The sequence below is a fragment of the Theropithecus gelada genome, chromosome 17 (assembly GCF_003255815.1).
Source record: "Theropithecus gelada isolate Dixy chromosome 17, Tgel_1.0, whole genome shotgun sequence".
Lineage (NCBI taxonomy): Eukaryota > Metazoa > Chordata > Mammalia > Primates > Cercopithecidae > Theropithecus > Theropithecus gelada.
The window spans coordinates 82,622,095-82,648,373 of record NC_037685.1 but is presented as its reverse complement, the minus strand read 5'-3'; the positions used below and the strand labels follow the sequence as shown (position 1 = coordinate 82,648,373).

Sequence of the window (26,279 nt, the reverse complement as noted above, 5' to 3'; positions counted from 1 at the left end):
GCTTATTCTATGCTATCCCAGCCATCATGAGATCAATTAAGGTTTTAAAAACAAGACCAGTCTCTAGCTTTGCCACATTATATCAGGCCAGAAGGGGCCAGGGCTAGGAAGGGGAGTTTTTGGTAACACAGAGAGTTAGGAAGGGGAATAGATAATGTGGTTAAAGCAAGTCAGGGTATATTCATCAGGCCCTCCCAGGGCCCAGAGTGGAAGAGACAGAAGGAAAAGCTGCAAGACAAGGAGAAGTTTAGGATGGTGTAGGGGGTAAATAACTCTGGGGTCCTATGCCTGCTCTATGTAAATGTCCTAACAATGAGGTCATTTGAGAGTTGGCCCATAAATGATAAATCACAGCATTCATTTCAAATCAGTTCAACAAGCATGTATTGAGCCTCTTCTATGTGGAGGAACTGTGCTAGGCTCAGCAGACACAATGAAATAAGACTTAGACTCTACCCACCAAAAAGCAATAAGATGATGGATTACTTTTGAGAACAAGAAGGGCATGCACATTATGTTTGGTTGAGCCACTCTCTTACGGGATATGTGACTGCTTCCCCTGTCTGGAATGCCTGTCCTGCCTTTTATCACCCAAGTAACTTTTTCTCCCTCCAGGAAGCCTTCCCAACACCTTCAATCCAGGTGAGGTTCCAGTCTCTGTGCATATCTCTATTGTTACACAGACCCCACTATATTGAACTTGGTTGGATTATAAGTTGGGTTATGTATCTTTGTATTCCAGCACAGCACACAGTGACTGGTATGCAGGAGGTGCTCAATAAATGTTTACTCAACTGATCTGCTGCATTGAATGACAGAGGAATAGGAGGACAATAAGCAGGAGGCATCCAGGACAGCCTGGGATGGGGGCTGGTGGGAAGGCTGTGCAAGACACCAAGGGTCGGAGATGCAGTGAGGAGAGGTGCTGACAGAAATGGCCTCTCCCTTCTGAGGGAATTTTTCCTGCATCTCTCTGCACATAGGCCTTCCTGATGAACTGTATAGTTCTTTCTCCTAACACTTCTGGCAGCAGAGGAAGTCAACCACCTTCAGCCAGCCTGCATTCCAGGCAGTGCAGACACCCACCTCATACCCCAACCCACACTGGGGGCAGAGCCCAGGGCTTCAATGCTTGTGGTTTTCCAGTGTTTCTATTTTAAATGACAAAAAGCATTTCTTCCATTTCATCTGACTTCATTTCAAGTTAATCCATCTTTCTAGTCCCTTTCAGCATTTCATTTTACGCTTCCCCCTTCCTTTGATCTCCCTAATATGACCTACAGAATAATTTTTAAATTAAAATGCTTTAATTCTTAAAAATAAAGTTTTCTAGTTATTCTTTAGTGGGTACAGGTCTTCTATTAAGGATGATGAAAAAGTTCTGTAAATGGATAGTGGTGATGGCTGTACAACACTGTGAATGTACTTTATGTCACTGACTTGTGCATTACTTGTACACTTAGAAGGCTGAAACGGTAAAGTTCAGGTTATATGTATTTTATCAAAATAAAAAATTTCCAAAATACTTTTAAAATAAAAGTTTTCATAATTATACAATGTATACTATTATATACTCTCATAAATATAACTGTTAGTGGCTGGCTAATATCTCCCACGTATGTATCTTATTTAAACTAGTTTTAGATTTTTCTCAACTTTTAAGTATAAATTTTTCCAAGATGAACATTTTTACACACACAACTTTGTTCACATTTCCAATTAGTTAGAAGAGAATCCCAAACATAGAAACGAATCTGAGAGTATAAATATTTTTAGAAATTTAATATATATTACCAAAATGCTTAGGGAACTAATTTTTTTGAGACTTTTACCACATACCTTGCAAAAGTGAATGATCACGTGAAGTGTTACAAAATCAGGGTTGGAAACTGCTGGGTCTGTCTTTCCCAGAGTATGATCTGGTAAGTCAGCAGAGGGAGTGTCACACCACACCCTCAAGGGTAATATCTGCAGGCCAACATGAGGCTAAAGGAGACTAAGAGCCTGTTGAATACAATATCTGATCTTTTGATTGCTCCATTTTGCTCTAGGGTGAAGTGACAAGGGTTTTTGTCAAGCTAAATACCCTCCGTCTCTTGACTACATCTTCTTCCTGAGATCCGTAACTCTTCAGCCGGCTGTCTCTTTGCTGCCACCCCAGGGACGCATCACAGTGCTATTCTCTCCCAGACCTGCTCTCCCAGCAGTGCTCCAGGTTTCAGGAAATGCCATCACCAGTCAATACATGCTCCACACAGAAGCCTTGGGAGTCACTGCTACCCTAGTTACCAAATGCTGCTGACCCCTGCTCTCCAAACAGATCTTAAATCTCCTCCACTTGTCTCCACACACACTGCTGTCCCCCAGTCCAAACAAAGTCAGCGTTCTAAGGGTCTCCAGCAGTAGCCTCCAGCAGTAGCCTCCTAAACAGTCTCCCTCCATCCATTCTGTTCCCAAGTCAATCTACCACCTACTGCTGCCACAGTGGCTTTTTAAAATGCAAACCATGTCACTACTCTGTTTAACTTCATCACTGGTTTCCCACCTGAGAATAATGCCTGAAGCTCCTACCACTACTTGTAAGGTCACCTGCCTTTGGGTGGTTGCTAACATTTTCCCACTCTAGGCTGCTGTTCCGGGTCTGGAATGTTCCCACCACCTACGTAACTCCTTTTTCTCCTTTAAACACCTTCTGGCTGGGCACGGTGGCTCACGCCTGTAATCCCAGAACTTTGGGAGGCTGAGATGGGCGAATCCACCTGAAGTCAGGAGTTCAAGACCAGCCTGACTAACATAGTGAAACACCATCTTTACTAAAAATAAAAAAATGTGATGGGTGTGGTGGTGTGCACCTGTAATCCCAGCTACTCAGGGGGCTGAGGCAGGAAAATTGCTTGAGCCCAAGAGATGGAGGTTGCAGTGAGCTGAGATCGTGCCACTACACTCCAGCCTGGGTGACAAAGCGAGACTCTGTCTCAAAAAAACAAAAACAAAAACAAAACACTTCTTTGGGAAGCCTCCCTTTAATTATCTGCAAGAGGAGAGGACCTTCTGTTATCTGCTTCTAAAGAAGCCTCTGTGCGCATCACGGCTCCGCAGCACCTGCTACTCACAAGGTTTGGATGAATTCTCTGTAACCATTGGTCTAATGCATGCATTCCATGCCGGCTGGAAGATGGATAAGGGCAAAGATTATGCTTGTTTTATTCACCCACATATCCTGGCACCATCGTATATAGAGAGAGTGGATGACTGACTATGGATGACAATTCACATCTCTTGACCTGCACTTTATATACACTGGATCTGTGTGAGTCTCCACTGTAAACAAAAATTGAAGTTCTAAATTATATGAACTTGCCTCTTTACATTGAACTGTGACTTTCTTAGTTTGTTTAGTTTCTTTTGTTATAGTTACACTGTTCCCTTCAATGATTCCCCTAACAGCTCATGAACAAGTCTGCATTTAATTATTCATTAATTAGTTTGCTTTGGCAGATTTACATTCAAGCCCTCCTGTTTCAAATATGTTCATGCTAATAAAATAATTTCTTAGAAATAAAAGAAAAAAGATTGTATTAACACAATTAATTTCCAATGGTCAAAATATGATTTTTGGCCGGGTGCGGTGGCTCATGCCTGTAATCCCAATACTCTGGGAGGCTGAGGAAGGTGGATCATTTGAGGTCAGGAGGTTAAGACCAGCCTGGTCAACATGGTAAAACCCTGCCTCTACTAAAAATACAAAAATTAGCCGGCCATGATGGCGGGCACCTGTAGTCCCAGCTACTTGGGAGGCTGAGGCAGGAGAATTGCTTGAACCTGGGAGGTGGAGGTTGCAGTGAGCCAAGATCATGCCACTGCACTCCGGCTTGGACGACAGAGCGAGATTATGTCTCAAAACAAAACAAAACAAAACAAGAAAAACAAAAGCAACTCCTCTAAGTTAGTTTTTGACTTTTTCATAGAAATACATTCTACTTTCTGCAGAAATAGCAAAGAACTGTGATATTTGGCATTTAGCTCCAGAAAGAAAACCAGTAGAGGGAGCATAAGAACATAAAACTAGTTTCCTAAATCCCTAGAGATTAGAAAAATGTTATGCTTTGGCCTCTGGGCATGACTACTAGGTCGATTCCCTCATTAACCCACATTTTTGTATGACCTTCTGTACTGTAAGAGAGAATGATGGGGTGAAGGGCTATGACTCTGGACGCATACTGAAGACCTGCTTCTGAGTTTGCATCTGGAGTGATGGGACCTCCAAAGCTGCCCTTTAATGGAACTGGATTAACTTTAGGGTGTTCATTTTGTCCTTACAAAAATCTCTTTCCCAGAACTGAGACTTGCTGTGTTTGGGACCTCCCAGGGCCCAGAATGAGCCCACCACTTAGGAAGAGCTCAACAATATGTCTAAATCACCATGGACTCTCTTACAGGTCCTCACTCTAGCTTTACAGGAATGAGCTGTATTGCAGCCACATTAGTGATGGGCAGATACCACTGTTTAGGAACAATAATAAGGTAACATCTGACCTGCTACATTTGCCTTCCTGTTAGTTAGCGACCTTCCTGAGCCATTTCCTGTTTTTCTCACATGTATTTCTTGATACAAATAAAGTGAAAATGCTTTAAACTCTTTAGGAAAGATAAGACACAATACCAAGGTCATATTTCATATCAGAACAAGCCTGCAAAACATGGGACCCTTGAACCACATGTGGCTGACAAGAGTGCTTAGAAGCCGCTACTGTCCTTTTCTGACCTGGAGGCAACAATACAAAACTCAGAGGGCTCCTATCAGCCACCATACTGTGAGTGGGTGCGTGCCTGATTACTGAAGAGTCAAGAGGTCAGGCTGAAAGCCACCTCTGCCTAAAGCGAACCTGGGAACCATCAGGTCCATCACTAGGCCTGCGGAATGCACCTCTGAATTCTACCTTGAATCCACCCACTCCTTGTTTTCCCACTGTCACAGTCCCCTCTCAAGGGACACTTCCCTACTAGCTTTCCAATTCCACTCTCTACTGCCAGACAACCTTTTAAAATCCAATCAGGTTACCTTCTTTGCTTCAAACTCTTTAATGGTCTCTCAGTGACATCAGGATAATGCCCAGCACGGTCTCAGTGATGGGAAGTGACTCTTGCTTTCTGGCTGCCCCTCCACCCTGACCTCCCCTCTCCCTCCCTCATACCCAGTGCTTCCGCCATAAAAGAGTGACTAGCAGTTCTCAAGAGAGCCATGCTCTTGCACATCTCCTTGCCTTGAACACGCTGGTTTTCTCTGCCTGAGATGCTCTTCTCAGTTGTTTTCCATGAACTCAATACTTACTCATCCCCAAAGATCTGAGGTCAGGCAGACTCCCGAGGAGGCCGTTCCTAACCGCCTCCACCTCCTTCGAGTGGGCTGCCCTTCTGTGTTCCCAGAAGCGCAAGGTGCTCGCTCCCACCAGCCCCTGCCAGCATGCACTAGAACTGTGCTTTAGTTTTTGTCTCTCACTGGGTTGTGAAGAATTTGAGGATAATGACAATTTTACTCTGTGACTGGGAGGAATGGCTGAGATGACAAGGGACAGCACAGAGCATAAAGAGAAGAGGATCCAGGGAAGATCCTGGGGACACAACCGACCACAGGGGAGCCCGAGAAAGCCAGCAGCATCATAGAAGAAAAGCCAAAGGAAGGCAGTTACAACCAGAAGGAATGGCCACAACGTAAAATGCTGCTGAAAAGTTAAGTACGACAAGGTTTACAACGTGTCGCAGCAGGCCACTGGTCACCTCAGGGACAGCAGTTTCAGTGGCATAGTAACGACAAACCAGATTGCAGGGAGCTGGAAGGCAAATTGGAAGTGAAAAATGCGAAGCAGCTGGGAAAATTATATTCTTCTAAGAAACACGGCTGTTTGCTACAACTTGGATGAACCTTGAGGACATTATGCTGAGTGAAATAAACCAGTCACAAAAGGACAAATACTGCATGATTCCACTCTTATGAGTCACCTAGACTAGTGAAATTCATAGAAACAGAAAGCAGAGTAACAGTTTCCAGGGACTGGGAGGGTAGGGGGAGAGGATGGGGAGTTCATGTCCAAGGGAACAGAGTTTCAGTTTCACAAGATGGAAAAGGTTCTGGGATGGATGGTGTTGATGATTGCACAACAGTGTGAATGTAGTTAATGTCATTGAATAGTACATTTAAAAATGGTTAAAATGGTAAATTTTATGTTTTATACATTTTACCACAATTTTTAAAGCATTGCTATTAAGAGAATAAGAAGGAACTTGCTATAAGACACGGGATTGAGAGGGTGTTGGTTTGTTTTTCTACCAGAGACAAAAAACATAAGCATGTTAATAAATTGAAAAGAGTTAGTCAAAAGAGAGACCAAGGCAATCCATTTTGGTAGGGACACCCTGCGAATAGCCTGGGGCCAGAGGAAGGCAGCTCTCCTGCACTGAGAAGAGGAGAATGGGCCAGAGGAAGGCAGCTCTCCTGCACTGAGAAGAGGAGAACTGGGGAGAGAAAAAGTTTGTTTGTTGGGGTTGGGGGGATATACAGTGGGCAAGAAATACTTTTTTTTTTTTCTTTTTAAGCTTCTATCTGATAGCTTTTGAAGGAAGAGGCAAGGAATGAGATGGGGATGGGGGCTTGGGAAGGATGGTGAAGGTCTCTGTTTAGGGGCCTGGAAGAAGGAGCGAACTGAGGACAGGGAGAGTGATTATTAGGCAACTTCATAAGTCTACACAGGAAATCCTGAGTGTGCAATGGTAATGATGGTCTAAACCTCAAGGCAGTGTGACTACTATAGACCCAGCAGCTGGCTGCACAACAAGAAAAGGTGGAGAGTTAGTCTGAATCAGACAGGCTTGCCAAGAAGGCAGAATATTTACATTCACAGAACTGAGAATGCTGGGAAGGCATGGGTGAAGCGATGCACCACTGGGAGGAAAGGTGATGCAGGGGCTGAGACGCTGGAAAAATGGAGGGACCACAGGCTGGAATGCGCCACAAGGGGAAACAGTAAGTGGAATGAAGAAAGGGTGTAGGGAATTGGAGGATGAGGAGGCTGAAGTCTGCGTAAAGCACAGAAGTTTAAGACTTCTGAGGTGGGACAGTTCTGGGTCCCCCACAGAACCCCAGGCCCAGTCTTGGCCAAAGTGTAGGTGAGGGTGTAAGTGGCTAAAACAGAAATTCAGTCAGGGAAGACCAGGGTCCTATCCATAGGGGATATTTCCATGTGTTCTTCCTCCCAAAGGCATAAATAATTCAGATGATCTTTTATGAATCTTCTTCCTTGTATTCAATTTTCTCCTTACTATATGTTTCTTATTCTAGCATTCCATTTTTTCCCTTTAGGAAGCCACTTATGATCTAGGTATTATCCAATTTTATATCCTCTTTCCCCTACTTTTTTTCTTATCGACATCTAAACTCAGTATTATCTCATTTTACACAAAATCATGGGTTGGTAGCTGGTAGAAAACGGAAAGGCCCTTTAAGAACCATGAAAACTGGCAATGACTCATTTTCTAGGGTCGACATGTTCTACAGTCAATAGTACATGTTAAAACTACTAGTAAAAAATTAATCATCATCATTGATCAAGTCTTTCAAAGGCTAAGCATGAATATTTTATACTACCTTGCTTAAATGACCCTGAGCAGAGCAATAACGTAAAGGGGACCTTAGGTTTTAACCTGAAAAGGATATGAAGGAAGTAAAGTTGGAGAGGAACTTGAGCCTTTTCACAAAGTCTAGCTACTCATGAAGAATATATCTGTCTTTTCATTTGACTTGGAAGTGGGAATCTTTCTTGTACACCATCTTCTAACTCCAGGAAAGGCAAGGTCAGACCAAGGCAGCTGTCTTTTTGGCCTTCTGGGGTTTCAGCCGTCTGAGGCCACATGCTCTCAAACAATGCCTCATTAATGTATGCCAACACTGGCTTTCTCTGGTGCAATATGACAGAGAACCAAATTATCAACATTTTCAAAATAGATTGGTTTCTCTTTTGTTTGGATTATACAGAAAAATGTTTGACGTTATATTTTACTGAACCATTTTGAAATCAGTTAAGCGTATCATGTGTATCTTTGCACAAGCATGGACTGTACTTTGCCACTTTCAAAACATATCTGAACATCAGGAGATGCAGCAGGCGATATCTCACTGTGCTATCAGCATATGATGATTTTGCTGTTAATCCTACCTGTGTGTCCTCTGAATGTTGTGACCAGGGTGCAGTTTTCTTGCTCCAGTTTGAGGATTGTTACTTGGCCTGAGTGGTCACCAATAAACACATGCCGGGTTTCAACATCAAATCTATCATGTAAGCATTAAGGATTGTTTCTCAAAATTAAATGGGGGAATTTACAATGAAGAAACAGGGCATAAATGTAACAAGAAATACGCAAATCCCATCTGAGGAAAACTTGAAGACAGTGCTGAACGACACAAAAGTGAACTTAACCAAATGAAGGACATACTGTATTATTGGACAGTAAGACTTAAAAATGTCACTTCTTGCTCCTAAATTAATAACATAAATCTATATATTTTAAAAATATCACCACATGTTGTTTTCTACAGCTAGAAGTGTTCATATGGAAAAATAAATAAGCAAAAAGAGCCAAGAATACTCTGAAAATAAGAACAATATGGTATGTGATAGGGAGGTTAGCCCTACCAGATATTAAAAAATGTTATAAAGTTTCTTTAATTAAAAGTGTGGTATTGGTGCATAAACAGACTAACAGAATACAAAGTTGCGAAATAAACCCAAAAGCACATTGAAATTTAGTAAATGTCTGATGAAGGTAGCTTTACAAATGAATAAGGAAAAGATGAATTTAAAAAAATGATGTTGGCACAAACTGGATAGCCATTTGGAAAAAGAAAATAGAATCTGTATTTCACAATGTATACCAGGACAGATTCCAAATGAATTAGGGATCTAAATGTAGAAAATGAAAACATAAGCTTTAGATAGGAAAGTTTCTTTGTAACCTTGGAGTGGGAAAAGCTATGACTCAAAAACACAACAAATATTATGAGCAAAGCCAAAAGATAAACTGGAAAAAAATATTTGCAATTTATGTCACAAAGGGCCCAAATCTCTAATATAAAAAGAGCAATCAAGAAGAAAAAGATCCCAAACCTAATAGAAAAATGGGCAAAATCTGAATGGAGCTATTAATAGATAGTTCAAGAATAAATCAAAATGGTGCTGTGCAAAAAGAGTTAACACAGCAGCTCTGACTGTGATCCTCTGAAAGCCAGCTTATGAAGTTGGCGTAGTGTCTGGGAATCTGGATTTTGGGAAGGTTCCCACCATTAACTGATAAGAGTGGTTCACTGTGCCTTAACCGTTCAAACATTGTGGCTTACACTGAATACCTGCTTTCCTTCTGGGAATCTGGAATTTTGGAATGTCCCAGGCAGACCTGCCTACATGACCAGTAAAAGCTCTAGGCATGGAGTCTCTAACAAGCTTCTCTGGTTGACAAAGCCTAGCAACCCTATTTCTAAAGATCTACCCAGAGATACACAGGCAAAAATACAAAATGACACATGCCCAAGGCTAGTCACTCCATGTTATTTTAATAGCTAAAGTTTGAAAATAACCCAAACGTCTATCAACAGGAGACTTACTGAATTAACTATGCTACATCCACACAATAGAATATTATGCAGCTGGGGGAAAAATGGAGATCTGTATACACAAACACCAGGATATATTATCAAGTGTGTGTGTGGGGGGCAGCCAAGGCATATCAGAGTTTATAAGCTATACTACCTTTGTGTGAGAAATGGAGAGAAATACAAAAGTGTATATATGTATGTGTGTGCATTTGCATGTGTGCACTCATATTTAGAAAGGGAAGCACTAGAAGGATTAAGATCTAACAAAAGTGGCAAGGTGAGGGGACAGTGATGGGAATGAGACTTCTCCCCTGTCATAGCTCCTATTTTAGAATTTTGTAATATTTTTACATATTAAAAGGTACATAAAATTTGTGACCAGGCACAGTGGCTCATGGGAGCCACTTTGGGAGGCCAAGAAGGGAGGATCACTTGAGCCCAGGAATTTGAGACCAGCCTGGGCAACAAAGTGAGACCTCACCTCTACAAAAATTAAAATAATTAGCTGGGCATGGTGGCACATGCCTGTGATTCCAGCTACATGGGAGGCTGAGACAGGAGGATTGCTTGAGTCCGGGAAGTCGAAGCTGCAGTCAGCCATGTTCAAGCCACTACACTCCAGCTTGGGTGACACAGTGAGACCCTGTCTTAAAAAAAAAAAAAGAAAAAAAGAATATATATATGTAATATATATATACATATATATCTCAAATATATTTTTTTAAAATCCCCCAAATTGAAAACAAAGTAAAATGAATGAACCTAACTATCAAATTGGTGACATAATCACATAATTAGAACGACTTCAAGTGCCTTTAAAACACAACATTTTCAATGTTTCAGTGTCTCATTTTGTTGTCCAGGCTGGTCTCAAACTCCTAGGCTCAAGTGATCCTTCCACCTTGGCCTCCCAAAGTGCTGGGATTACAGGTGTGAGCCACCGTGCCTGAGCAAAAATTTTATGTATTTTTTAATATGTAAAAATATTACAGGATTCCAAAATGGGAACTATGACAAGGGGGAAGTCTCACCTCCATCACTGGTAGAATATATTCTAAGGACAAAGAGAGTTGCAAAGAAATCTAAAATCTCATTCAGTAGTCTTATTGTTATTTAGTATTGCTCATTATTTTGGAACCATTTAAATAAAACGCAGGATAAAGCAAACGAGGAACTATGCCAGTGTTTTAACAACCAAGATTTTCAGCCTCAGATAAAAGAATCAAGTACAAAAACCAAAAAGTAAAAATCCCGTAATGTGAAATTTGAATAAGAAATATTATATTAACTGATGATTTATTCTCTTTTAAAAAACACACACACATTTATATATACTTCTCAGCTATCTCTGAATATTGTTCCTCACTAAAAAAATGGCTGATTCCAGGATTGGGATAGGAAAAGTACAAGAGGAACTTGAGACATGTTGAGTCAGAAGGCAAGGAAGCTACCCAAGGCTAAGTGGGCTTATTTCAGACACGGTGGTAAGGGATGAACAGGTAGAGTAGAGAGGCTATTTAGAGCAGTAAAACTATTCCATATGATGCTACAATTACCATTGTAATTGTAGCTTGTCTTTATATATTTGTCCAAATCCACAGAACGCACACCACCAAGAGTGAACCCTAAACTATGGACTTCGGGTGATAATGACGTGCCAGTGTAGGTTCACTGACTGTAACAAGCGTACTACTCTGGTGGGGGACGCTGGTAATGGGGAGGCCATGCATGTTGAGCTCATGAGGCACATAGGCAATCTCTATACTTTCTGCTCAATTTTGCTGTGAACCTAAAATTGCTCTAAAAAATAGTCTTTAAAACATAAAAATTGGGCTGGGTGCGATGGCTCATGCCTGTAATCCCAGCACTTTGGGAGGCCAAGGCGGGCGGATCATGAGGTCAGGAGTTCAAGATCAGCGTGGCCAACATAGTGAAACCCCGTCTCTACTAAAAATACAAAAAATTAGCTGGGCGTGGTGGTCGGTGCCTGTAATTTCAGCTACTCGGGAGGCTGATGCAGGAGAATCGCTTGAATCCAGGAGGCAGAGGTTGCAGTGAGCTGAGATCGTGCCATTGCACTCCAGCCTGGATGACAACAGTGAAACTCCATCTCAAAAAAAAAAAAAAAAATTTTAAAAAAGACATTGGAGCCCATTTAATGGAGCTGTTACTGGCCAAAGATAGAATAACTGGAACATAAAATAAAAAGATGGCAGTTTATTGAAATATACTGAACATATTATTATTTAAAAACAACCAATCAACCTAAGATTTCGTAATAGTGCTCAAAAAGAAAAAAAAAAGATTCCTATTAAAGGTAACCAGGGCACCAAATTTGTACTCTGAAAATTAGGACTAGAAAGAAAGATATAAGAATTTATCTTGCTTTTTTTAATAATTGTATTTCAGGGTAACCAAACAGCCCTAGTTAGTGAGGGGGGGAAGTTATGCTTTAGAAGTATTCCAACAAATACATGGGAAAAATACGATAGGATTAGAAAATCACCATTTTGCAACCTTAACGAAAAAGTGTTCCGGCAAAGCTCAACAATATATGAAACCATTAAAAGGCTGGTATGGAGGACGGCGCTGCAGGGATCCGGCTGTCACCACCTGAACTGCCGATCAATCTCAGCATAACTGAAAGGGCGACAATGCAATACCATGTGCCTTATAATGGGAAGCTCTATGAAGCACGCTTGGTGAGAACCAAATGCTCTCACTAAAAGGCTGAATCTGAATGAAATCAAGATTATAGGGCAGTTTTTCAGTTTACTGAAAATATGTGAGGAAGGTAGGTACAGGAGCAAGTTAAATGACATCAATTTAGAATGTGGGACTGTGTGCAGGAGAACTGATTCAGTATCTTCAACGAGGCAGTGGCATTAAAAAAAGTGAACGGGGCACTGCTCTGGATAAAGAGATTTACAAGATGTGACAACCACATGCAATGTGTGGATCTTGTCCAGATCCAATTTCCAACAAACCTACTGCACAAAAATCATTTTCAAAATAATCAGTGAAATCTGAAATTCAACAATATCAACGAGATCAAAGATTGTTAATTTTTAGATGTAACAATAGCATTGTGATTACCGAAAAAGTAACCCATATATTTTCAATGAAGTATATAAGGATAAAATGATATAAGGTGTAGAATTTGCTTTAAAATACTCCAGCAAAAATTGAGAGAAAGCAAAAAGGGATAGAAGAACCAACAGTGGATGTGAATGACTGGCATTAAGTATGATAGGAAGAAACTGACATAATCTTAACAGCTTTTCAGAACTCTTCACCTGAACAGAAATAAATCTAAGAGATTACATTAGGTGGGAAACATTCCACTACACATGGTGACATTTTGGAAATATCTCTGACATGAACAAAATCCTAAAATAGAGTATTTGAATTATTTTTGTGAAAACATGAAAAATATGATAAAAACATGGTCAAATAACAAGACACTGACAAATGACGTTGGATAAAGTATTCACAAATTTAAAGACTAACAAGTGAAGTGGGGAAGGAACACATTTCTATTTACTATCATCTACCTTCCATGGGGCGTTTGGGAAGTAACCCTATTCTGCTGTACCCAGTTGTGCAGAGGGCTGGCTGAAAAATTATAATCCCCAAATTCTAATCCTGGTTCTGCTAGCCAACAGTCACGTGACCTTGAGCAAGTCACCTACTCCCTGAGCCTTGGTTTCTACACTGTGAAAACTGAGAATTAGGTCTTTTGTTTTTACTTCACATTATTGTTTTGACAGTGAACAAAGTAATATGTAAAAGCCTGAAAATCTAAGATATTTTCAGGGCCTGCAAATCTAAGATATTTCTTTCTTTGTCCTTTTCCTTTCCTCTCCTTCTCTATTATTATTGTCATTCTTGTTGTTCCTATTACAGGTAATTTATATTTGAAGTTTCAGATCTTCAGTCAAAACAATCAAAAAATTTGAGGTTACTCATAAATTGACAATTCAATTTATGAACCAGTCTCTTTGTCTTCCTTTATTTTTCTACTTGAATTTTGGTCATTTTCATTGCATATTTACTTCTCCACTAAGATGCCTGAAAGAAGAGGAATAAAGGCTGAATTCAATCTGATTTAGTCTGTCACTTGTTGCCTTGGCTGAATGACTGTTTGAGGTGGTGATAGAAGAGAATGAGTTCATCTGTGGAGGTCTCTTATCAACCATTAGCTGTCTACTATGAAGATAAATAGGATTAATGATATTATTCATAATATTTTATGTTGATTCATCAGATCTTCCTCCTCCCTTCATCACTAAAACAAACAATGACGAAACCAAAACCCCTGTAAGTGTGGAGGGTGACAAAAAGAAGGAAGAGAGGGGAGGCGGTGGGAGGTTCTCAGAAGGAAATGTTTTTAAAAGCTAAATTTAAATGTGAACCCCTAATACTGTATGGCTTGCCTATTAATCTATCAGCCAGCTCCCAGAAAAACCTTCCAGCCTTAGAAAAGTCACATGGTTATTGGCTGAGACCCTCTGGCAAAAGCACAGAGCTGTCATGCCATCAGTGTTTAGCAATGGAAAAATACTCAAGAGCAAAGGTTGAAACCATGGCTCCAAAATCATAGTTGGCAAGGCAGAGCTGGCAGAGGTCAGGGAATCTTCTGGGAGGGCCTGTCTGTAGTATTGCACCTCTCCACCACCTGAACAGTGAGGCTGGCTGGATGGAACTGAAACCAGAGACTCACACACACAGGCTTCTCATACCCAATCACACGACTTTCTGCTTGGTAAACCACATGATGTGGGAAAAGGGAATAGTCACCAAATGAGGATGACTCCTGGAGATGCCCGAAGGGAGAAGCTGTGGTGGTTATAATCCTACATCAAAGACTACATCAGTCAGGGAAAGTTGGACACTATCCATTTGTTTTTTATTTTCAAATAGTTTAAAAAGTTAGCTTCCTGAGGGCAAGATCTGTATTTTTTTCCATACTTGCTGGGCTTGGCTAAGTGATACAGAAACCAGAATAAGACCAAATTATATTGATGCCATTAGTTCCTTTTTGAAGGAGCAATGCAGTACAATGGGAAAAAAATAGAAGTCCAAGGCAGAAGGCCTGGGTTCTTGTGACGATTTTCCTACTTACTAGCTGGGTGGCCTCAGATAAGACACAGGACTCTTTCTGGGCTTCAGCCAGCTCATCTGTAAAATGAAGGTAGTATAGACTGAATTCTAAAAAAGTATTTAATTGACAAAGATTGTATATATTCAAAATGTTGAATGTGATGATGTGATATACATATACACTGTGTAATAATCATGGTCAAATTGATTAACACATCCATCACCACCCAGTTACTCTGTGTGTGTGTGTGTGTGTGTGTGTGTGTGTGTAAGAAACAGAGAGAAAGAGATAAGGAAGACAGAATGATTATGTCTCCCCAAAATTCATATGTTAAAACCTAATTCCCAATGTGATGGTGTTTGGAGATGAATCCTCATGAACGGGATTAGTGCCCTTATAAAAAAAGGCCACAGAAAGGTCCTCTGCCCTTTCACCATGTGAGGACACAGCAAGATGTTGTCTATGAAGCAGGAAGCAAGCACCCTTACTAGACACTGAACCTGCTGGTGCCTTGATCTGAGAATTCCCAGCCTCCAGAATTGTGAGCAATAAATTGCTGGTGTTTAAAGGACACCCAGTTTACAGTAATTTATGATAGCAGCCCAAATGGACGAAGACAGAGGGTTGGACTAGGTGATCTCTAAGTGTCCTTCCAGCTCTAACACTAAGACGTCATTTATGTATTGGCAAGAGAGTTCATATATTTCAACTTACGTATTATGCTCATCTGAATTGGCTTTTAGAAAGTAACGTATGGCGTTTCTTTTATTAACCGGCAGTACTACCCTCTCAAAGATGAGCTGATCCTGCCTGCCATTCCTTATCATCCTTGCCTTTGGTCTTCTCAGCAACTTGCTACTTTTACAACTTTCCACAATGGTCATTCTTAGTTTCTTCACCTTGCTCTTCTAGTGAGAAAAATAAGAGTGATATTAGCCTATATATACACAAAAATATACCTTTGAATGCCACACAGTTTCACAGAAACAGCAATGTACTTTGTCAGATGTTGAGAATCACTGAATAGGCATTTTATAAATATGGAGATGAAATTAGAAAGCAGGACTTACTGTTTCTTCCTGCTTTCCCTGACTAGTGGCCTGTTTCTACCTACTTCTTAATTTGTCAGAAGATAAAGAGACCATATGCTTTTAAAACTAAGAACCCAGGGTCCTTTACTCCCTACAGTGGTAGCCGCATCCACACGTGCTACACACTAGTCATTACTGTGCTTGCTGGAGCCTAGTTGGGCAGATGTGAGCATTACCCAGCATCAGCAAGGATTCACCATGAGCATGAGGACCCTGGCAATTTGGGAAACAAAAATATCACTCTACATATCCTGAAAATGTCTCATTCCTGGAACAAAGCTTTTAACATCACCATGTAGATACCAGCTCACCCACTCTGGTCCTAGCTTGGTAACCTGGCAATAACTATTTAAAACTGAACAGGAATCCTGTGGTTCTTTTCCCAGGCACCAATAGGAATGTTCACAACCTTGGTATCTATGTGTAAATTACTTCTGTACGAAGAGCAAAGATTACATTTTGGTGATGATTTCATCTTCATGTACCATAATTATTTCTGACAGCTGAGGTTCATGAATCTGCACTGTGTTCTGTCTAGATGTCAGACCTTGTGTTACAGTAGACTCACAAATGGCTCAGCAGTCTATTATTTCAGGTCAAGTGATCGCACTTCACTCTACTTACATGGGAACTCTTGATGATTTGTGCCTTAGGAAATTCTATGAGCATTGTAATCTATACTGGGCAACTCAGTCATTAACAAAACTTTCAAGTTGCACACATCCCAAAATTTCATGAATCAGAGTTAAGTTCCTACTAAGAGATTTTTGTCCAGCAAAGGATACTGCAGACCTGAGGCCACGGCACTGGTACGATAACCTCCCAGGCGCTGCCCACTCTCAGAGCAGTGCCAGGCAAATTGCTTGTCCTGTCCTGTGCTCAGCACCCACTCCAGCTCCAGGACAAACAGGATCATCGTCACTCTGCTCTGATGCGCTGAAACCCAAGAGAAAAGAAAACAACCTATAAAGCATCCTAAGGAGGTTGGAAGAACACGGCCCACAGAGATTCACCATTCTCTTCTCTCCACCCCAGAATAAGCTGAACGGCAGAACCATTTTAAGGACAAGGTAGAACAGTGGTTCTCGTCGGGGGTGGGGGTATTCCCCTGTAGACCGGTGTGTCTGAGTGTTTTTGGTGATTAAAATAAAACTATCCATCTCTTCCCAATGTTCCCCCTCTGCCCTATTTGTGCCAACACAAGGATTATTGCCACACATAGCTCCTGTTACCAAAGGGCCTGGGCCACTTCCTCAGACAAGCTAGGGCTGCTGGACTGGAGAGAGCCACATCCAGTGTGACCACAAAACACATTAGGAGCGATGTTCATATATATCACTACCGTCAGTTTATGTGCACTTATAAAAAAACTGGAGCATACCGTTATTCTTTTAATGAAGTCTGTCTTATAAAGTCATACAAAAGTTCTAGATGAACACTTTCTTTCAGAAATTAAATGCATGGAAGGAGGACAGAATTATTCCTAAGAACCATATAGAAGAAAGTGAAGTATCCCTTATGCCAAAGTGTGTGTGTTTGTACAAATGATAATAAGAGCAAATTTTCTAGAGTTGTTAATAAACAAGAGTAACATGATCACAGTTACCACATCACACAATTCCAGAATTAGAAGAGGCTATTCATATCAGTTAACCTATCTCCCTATTTTACACATGGGAAAAGTGAGGCACAATGAGGTGGAGTAGCTTGACTGAGGTCTTAGAGCTTCTCAGTTACCAAATGAAATCAGGTGGAAGGATTTTTGCCTTATTATATATTCCAGGCAGTAAGGTGGAGGGCATCTGCAGTCACTGAACAGAGCTGACTGGAATGAACAAAGACTGACATCCTACAACCTGGACCTCACCGGGCCCTGCTCCCAAGGGCTGGCAGTCTGATGGGGCATGAACACACTCATCATGACTGTGGTGAGGTCACAGAGAAGACACTGGTTTCACATTTTGATCATGAACACAGAGTTAGACAGTATGGATGGAGAAATGTGGCTCTACTGACAATAATATCATCTGCCAATTTTTGAATGTCTAACAAGTGCCAGGCACTTAAATACATTCTCTAGCTTAATCATTGTAATGACCCTGCAAAGTGGATGATTTCATCATTTTACAACAAATACAACCTTAGCAAGATGGCCCTTTGGGACTGCTACCATACAATACAGTCAGAACCAGAGTGAACAGCCACAGGGCAGTCATTCAACAAATGCCTGATGTTTTAAGAGCTGGTATTTGAAGCTTGGAGAATCTAAGGGAGTAGGGAAGCAGTGACACTGTGATGTCTCTACAACACATATCTGCTTTCAGAGTACCAGCTACCATCAAGATCAAAACACAGGCTTTAACTAAAAGATGTGTCTTCTTGGAGAAACTCGTGAAGATCTTTTTATGTCTCTATCATCAAATGTTCAATTCAAGTTCTATCAGTGAGGGAATAAAAAGTGAACTCTCTAATGAGTTCAAGTATACTCAAGTCTATTTCAAGCAGAAAGTGGCCCCTAGCACCTCACCCCTCTTTTCACTGAGGGGGCCTTTAGCCTTCTATCTATCATATTCGAGTCCAAGGGGATGACAGCAGCCCTAGATGATAAGGGGCTTTAGCCCTCTGAGCGGCCTTCCTGTGCCAGAGAAGGCAGAGGCTAGAAATGTTAAGTGGCTTGCTCAAAGCTACAAAACCAACGAATGACAAAGATAGAATAAAAATCCTGTTCTCCCTGATGTCAAAGTTGGTCCTCTCTCTCAGTGTCAGGCTACCTATGATTACCAGAAAACAAAAACGAACAAAAAAACCCCAAAACTCAGATCACATACTTTTGTTTAAGGTGAAAAAGATTCTTTTATTGAAAAAAAATTCAAAGATAGATAACTTATCACTAAGCTTCAGAAACTCCTAAGACAAAACGTGGGTTTGAATAGGAGTGGTGAGAGGGACCTCTTCCTTGCCTTGATCCTGATCTTAGAGGGAAAGCATCTCTTTTATCACCATTAAGGACGATGTTAGCTGCAGGGTTTCTGTAGATATTTATTGAAGAAGCTCCCCTCTAGTCCAAGTTTGCTGAGAATATTTTATAATGAACTGGATTTTACCAAATGCTTTGCCACATTAAATTAACAATATGATTTTTCTTCTTTAACCTGCTGACGTAATGGATTACATTGATTTTTGAATGCTGAACCTGCTTTGCCTATCTGGAATAAATCCCACTAGGTCATGCTGTGTAATTCTTTTTATATATGGTTGGGGTCAATTTGCTAGTTTTTTTTTTTTTTTTTTAAGGAGACATACTGGTCTGCAGTTTTCTTTCTTGTAATGTCTTTGGTTTTGGGATCATTTATTGATTTTTAAAATTTTGTATTGAGGTAAAATTCACATAACACAAAATTCACCACTTTAAACATTTTAGAGTATGTAATTCACTGGTTATTAGTTACTCACAATGTTGTGCATCATCACTATTATCTATTTCCAGAACATTTCCATCATCCCAAAATGAAACTCTATAGCCCCAACTCCTACTTCCCTCATCCTTGGAAAACACTAATCTATTATCTTTCTCTATGAATTACCTCTTATTCCTGACACTTCATATAAGTGTAATCATACAACACGTGGCCTTTTGTGTGTGGCTTTTTTCTCTTAGCATAAGTTTCCAAGGTTCAACCATTTTGTAGCCTGTACTTCATTCCTAAATGGCTAAATAAGTCAATGCATATATATACCACATTTTGTTTATCCATTCATCACTGATGGACATTGAGGTTACTTCCATTTTTTTGGCCATTATGAATAACGTTGTTATGAAGAGATATGTATGAGTTTTTGTGTGAATACTGTCATGCTCCACCTAACGATGCTTCAGTCAACTGTGGCACCATAAGAGTATAATGCAGCTGAAAGGGCGTGGCTGTTCTAGCACAATGCATTACTCACCTATCTGTGGTGATCCTGGTGAAAACAAACCTATTGTGCTGCCAGTCATATAAAAGTATAGCACCTGCAATAATGTTACTTGATAATGATACTAAATGACCATGTTACTGGTTTATGTATTTACTATACTATACTTTTAAAATCAGCATTTTAGAGTGTACTCCTTCTTTTTATATATATTTTTAAAATGTTAACTGTAAAACAGCCTCATGCAGGTCCCGCAGGAGGTATCCAGAAGAAGGCATTGTTGTGATAGGAGGTGACAGCTCCATGGGTGTTATGCCCCCTGAAGACCTTCCAGTGGGACGAGCTGTGGAAGTGGAAGACAGTGATATTGGTGATTCTCACCCTAAGTAGGCCTAGGCTAATGAGTGTGTTTGTGTCTTAGCTTTTAACAAAAATGTTTAAAAAATAAAACAAATATTAAAAATTAAAAAAACAAAAAACCTAGAGAATAAAGGTATGAAGAAAAAATATTTTGTACAGTTGTGTTTGTGTTTTAAGCTCTGTTATTACAAAAAAGCTGAAAAGTTGAAAAAGATTAAAAAGTTTATAAAGTAAAAATAGAGTTCACTAGGTTTATTATTGAAAAAACATTTTTAAGCAAATGTAGTGTAGCCTAAGTGTACAATGTTTATGAAGTCTACAGCAGTGTACAGTAATGTCCAAGGCCTTCACATTCACTCACTACTCACTCACTGACTCACAGAGAGCAATTTCCAGTTCTCCAAGCTCCATTCATGGTAAGTGCCCTATCCAGGCAAACCATACCATTTTTTAAATCTTTTGCATCAAATTTTTACTGCACCTTTTCTATTTTTAGATATGTTTATTGTAACAAATACCATTGTGCTACAACTGCCTACAGTATTCATAACAGTAACATGCTGTACAGGTGTGCAAGCCTAGGGAGCAACAGGTTATACCCTCTAGCCCAGGCATGTAGCAGGCAATCCCATCTAGGGCTGTAAGTACACTCTCTCATGTTCACACAGCATTGAAATCGCCTAGCAATGCATTTCTCAGAATATGTCACCGTCATTAAGCAACACATGACTATGCTTTCAGTTCTCCTGGGTACCTAACTAGAAGTAAAAATGTTGTGTCACAAGGTAACTTTATATTTAACTCTTTGAGGAACTGCCAAACTGTTTTTCAAAGTGGCTACACCATTTTACATTCCCACCCACAGTGTTCCAGGTCTGGGTGCGGTGGCTCACGCCTGTAATCCCAGCACTTTGCGAGGCTGAGGCAGGTGGATCACCTGAGGTCAGGAGTTCAAGACTAGCCTGGCCAACATGGTGAAACCCTGTCTCTACTAAAAAATACAAAAATTAGCCAGGCATCAGTGGCGAGCACTTGTAATTCCGGCTACTTAAAAGACTGAGGCAGGAGAATCACTTGAACCCGGGAGGCAGAGGTTGTAGCGAGCCGAGATCACGTCACTGCACTCCAGCCTGGGCGACAAGAACGAAACTCTGTATCAAAAAACAAAACAAAACAAAACAAAAAAACAAAAACAAAAAGAGGGTTCCAATTTCTCCACATTCTTGTCAACACTGCTTTCTTTTTTTTTTTTTGAAAGGAATTAATATTTATTGGACCATTAAACTATGTTTCAGATACTTCACTAAGTAATCCACATATGTAATCTTTTAATATTTTTATTGTATTAAAATATACACAACAAAAAATTTACAACTGAAACCATTTTAAGCATACCATTCTGTGGCATTAAGTACATTCACACTGTTGTGTAACCATCACCACCTTTCACTCTCTAGAACTTTCTCATCTTCCCAAACTGAAACTCTTTACCCACTAACTCGCCATTTCCCCCTCTCCTGGCCCTTGGCAATCACCATTCTCCTTTCTGTCTCTATGAATTTGATTACAATAAGTACCTCATTTATAAGGGAAATCTTTCAGTATTTCTTCTTTTTTTTTTTTTTTGACATGGAATCTTGCTCTGTCACCCAGGCTGGAGTGCAATGGCACAATCTCAGCTCACTGCAACCTCCACCTCCCGGGTTCAAGCGATTCTCTTGCCTCAGCCTCCCAGGTAGCTGGGATGATATGTGCACACCACCACGCCCAGCTAATTTTTGTATTTTTAGTAGAGAGGAGGTTTCACCATGTTGGCCAGGCTGGTCTCAAACTCCTGGCCTCAGATGATCCATCAGCCTTGGCCTCCTAAAGTGCTGGATTATAGGTGTGAGCCACTACACCTGGCCTTGTCCTTTTTTGATTGGCTTATTTCACTATGTCTTCAAAGTTCATTTGCATGTGTCAGGACTTCCTTCTTTTTTAAGGCTGAATAATATTCCACTGTATGTATACACCAAACTTGTTTATACATGCATCTGTTGATGGGCATTTAGGTTGCCTCCACCTTTGGGCTATTGTAAATAATGTTGCTATGAACATGGGTGTACATATATCTGCTTGAGCCTCTGCTTTCATTTCTTCTGGGCATACACCACTAATTAAATTTTGAATGTTAATCCAACACTGTATTACTAAGAAAAACTTCACTTGATCATAATGTGTTATCTTTTTTATATATTGCTGAATTTCATCCACTGAAATTTTGTTTAGATTTTTTGTACCCATTATCATAAAGAATGATGGCCTATAGTTTTCCTTACTTGTATCATTTTGGTCTAGTTTTAACAAGAGGTAATGTTGATCTCAGAATGGGTTGGAAAGTCTTTCACTTGTGCAACTTCTGAAAGAGTCTGTGTAAAGCTTGCAATGCCTCTTCTTTTGATGTTTCATAAAATTCATCAGTAAAGGCATGTGTGCCTAGAGCTTTCTTTGTGGGAAGGTTTTGACTATACATTAAATTCAATTTCATTAGTAGACATAGAACTATTAGGATTATCCATGTCTTTTTAGTAATCTTCACAATTTGTATCTTTCAAAGATTTTTAAAATTTGTTTTCAAATTTACTAGCATAAAGTTGTTCATAATATTACTTATTATCCTTTAAATATACCTAGACTCTGTAGCAATGTCACTTCACTCATTCCTGATATTGATAATTTGCATTTTCTCTTTTTTTTTTTTCCCTGTTAACTCTGGCTAAAGATTTATAAATTTTATTGAGCTTATCAAAAAACTTGCTTTGGGATTTCACTGACTTTTCTCTATTTTCTGTTTTCTATTTCATGAACTTCTACTGATCTTTCCTTTCTTCTGCTTAGCTTAGGTCTCCTTTGTTCTTCTTTCTCTGGTATTCTAACATCAAAGTCAAAGTCACTGATTTGAGTCCTTTCTTGTTTTCTAATATAGATGTTTAGTTCTGTAAATTTCTCCTTAAATAATGCTATGGCATCATACCATAAATTCTGGTATATTGTGTTTTCATTTTTATTATTATTATTATACTTTAAGTTCTAGGGTACATGTGCACAATGTGCAGGTTTGTTACGTATGTATACTTGTGCCAGGTTGGTGTGCTGCACCCATTAACTTGTCATTTATATTAGGTATTTCTCCTAATGTTATCACTCCCCACTCCCCGCACCCATGACAGGTCCTGGTGTGTGATGTTCCCCAACCTGTGTCCAAGTGTTCTCATTTTCAGTTCCCACCTATGAGTGAGAACATGTGGTGCTTGGTTTTCTGTCTTGTGATAGTTTGCTCAGAATGATGGTTTCCAGCTGCATCCATGTCTCTACAAAGGACATGAACTCATCCTTTTTTATGGTTGCATAGTATTTCATAGTGTACATGTGCCACATTTTCTTAATTCAGTCTATCATTGATGGACATTTGGGTTGGTTCCAAGTCTTTGCTATTGTGAATAGTGCTGCAATAAACATACACGTGCATGTGTCTTTATAGCAGCATGATTTATAATCCTTTTGATATATACCCAGTAATGGGATGGCTGGGTCAAATAGTATTTCTAGTTCTAGATCCTTGAGGAATCGCCACACTGTTTTCCACAATGGTTGAACTAGTTTACAGTCCCACCAACAGTGTAAAAGTGTTCGTATTTCTCCACATCGTATCCAGCACCTGTAGTTTCCTGACATTTAATGATCACCATTCTAACTGGTGTGAGGTGTTATCTCATTGTGGTTTTGATTTGCATTTCTCTGATGGCCAGTGATGATGAGCATTTTTTCATGTGTCTCTTGGCTGCATAAATGTCTTCTTTTGAGAAGTGTCTGTTCATATCCTCCACCCACTTTTTGATGGGGTTGTTTGATTTTTTCTTGTAAATTTGTTTAAGGTCTTTGTAGGTTCTGGGTATTAGCCCTTTGTCAGATGGGTAGATTGTATAAGGTTTCCCCCATTCTGTAGGTTGCCTGTTCACTCTGATGATAGTTTCTTTTGCTGTGCAGAAGCTCTTTAGTTTAATTAGATCCCATTTGTCAATTTTGGCTTTTGTTGCCATTGCTTTTGGTGTTTTAGTCATGAAGTCCTTGCCCATGCCTATGGCCTGAATGGTATTGCCTAGGTTTTCTTCTAGGGTTTTTATGGTTTTAGGTCTAACATTTAAGTCTTTAATCCATCTTGAATTAATTTTTGTATAAGATGTAAGGAAGGGATCCAGTTTCAGCTTTCTACATATGGCTAGCCAGTTTTCCCAGCACCATTTATTAAATAGGGAATCCTTTCTCTATTTCTTGTTTTTTGTCAGGTTTGTCAAAGATCAGATGGTTGTAGATGTGTGGTATTATTTCTGAGGGCTCTATTCTGTTCCATTGGTCTATAGCTCTGTTTTGTTACCAGTACCATGCTGTTTTAGTTACTGTAGACTTGTAGTATAGTTTGACGTCAGATAGCGTGATGCCTCCAGCTTTGTTCTTTTGATTTAGGATTGTCTTGGCAATGCGGGCTCTTTTTTGGTTCCATATGAACTTTAAAGTAGTTTTTTCCAATTCTGTGTAGAAAGTCATTGGTAGCTTAATGGGGATGGCACTGAATCTGTAAATTACCTTGGGCAGTATGGCCATTTTCATGATATTGATTCTTCCTGTCCATGAGCATGGAATGTTCTTCTATTTGTTTGTGTCCTCTTTTATTTCATTGCATGGTGGTTTGTAGTTCTCCTTGAAGAGGTTCTTCACATCCCTTATAAGTTGGATTCCTAGGTATTTTATTCTCTTTGAGGCAATTGTGAATGGGAGTTCATTCATGATTTTGCTCTCTGTTTGTCTGTTACTGGTGTATAAGAATGCTTGTGATTTTTGCACATTGATTTTGTATCCTGAGACTTTGGTGAAGTTTCTTATCAGCTTAAGGAGATTCTGGGCTGAGACGATGGGGTTTTCTAAATATCCAATCATGTCATCTGCAAACAGGGACAATCTGACTTCTTCTTTTACTAATTGAATACCCTGTATTTCTTTCTCTTGCCTGACTGCCCTGGCCAGAATTTCCAACACTATGTTGAATAGGAGTGGTGAGAGAGGGCATCCCTGTCTTGTGCCAGTTTTTAAGGGGAATGCTTCCAGTTTCTGCCCATTCAGTGTGATATTGGCTGTGGGTTTGTCATAAATAGCTCTTATTGAGATACGTGCCATCAATACCCAGTTTATTGAGAGTTTTTAGCATGAAGGGCTGCTGAATTTCGACGAAGGCCTTTTCTACATCTATTGAGATAATCATGTAGTTTTTGTCTTTGGTTCTGTTCATATGATGGATTACATTTATTGATTTGCATATGTCGAACCAGCCTTGCATCCCAGGGATGAAGCCTACTTGATCATGGTGGACAAGCTTTTTGATGTGCTACTGGATTCGGTTTGCCAGTATTTTATTGAGGATTTTTGTATTGATGTTCATCAGGGCTATTGGTCTAAAATTCTCTTGTTTTGCTGTGTCTCTGCCAGGCTTTGGTATCAGGATGATGTTGGCCTCATAAAATGAATTAGGGAGGATTCCCTCTTTTTCTATTGATTGGAAGAGTTTCAAAAGGAATGGTACCAGCTCCTCTTTGTACCTCTGGTAAAATTCGGCTGTGAATCCGTCTGGTCCTGGACTTCTTTTGGTTGGTAGCCTATTCATTATTGTCTCAATTTCAGAACCTGTTATTGGTCTATTCAGGGATTCAACTTCTTCCTGGTTTAGTCTTGGGAGGGTGTATGTGTCCAGGAATTTATCCATTTCTTCTAGATTTTCTAGTTTATTTGCATAGAGATGTTTATAGTATTCTCTGATGGTAGTTTGTATTTCTGTGGAATCGTTGATGATATCCCCTTTATCATTTTTATTGTGTCTATTTGATTCTTCTCCCTTTTCTTCTTTATTAGTCTTGCTAGCAGTCTATCAATTTTGTTGATCTTTTCAAAGAAACAGCTCCTGGATTCATTGCTTTTTTTGAAGGGTATTCTGTGCCTCTGTCTCCTTCAGTTCTGCTCTGATCTTAGTTATTTCTTGTCTACTGCTAGGTTTTGAATGTGTTTGCTCTTGCTTCTCTAGTTCTTTTAATTGTGATGTTAGGGTGTTGATTTTAGATCTTTCTTGCTTTCTCTT

The 26,279-nt window shown here is 39.9% G+C and overlaps 1 protein-coding gene across 1 annotated transcript in view; it reads right to left on the bottom strand.

Moving 5' to 3' along the window:
* Positions 1–26,279, bottom strand: part of WDFY2 (WD repeat and FYVE domain containing 2) — a 186,055-nt gene that overhangs the window by 31,007 nt on the left and 128,769 nt on the right. Inside the window, exons 5-6 of the mRNA XM_025364419.1 lie at positions 16,624–16,774; positions 8,211–8,323 (exon numbers count right to left, since the gene is read on the bottom strand). Coding sequence (XP_025220204.1) covers positions 8,211–8,323; positions 16,624–16,774 — 264 coding nt within the window. The remainder of the gene's footprint in view (positions 1–8,210; positions 8,324–16,623; positions 16,775–26,279) is intronic.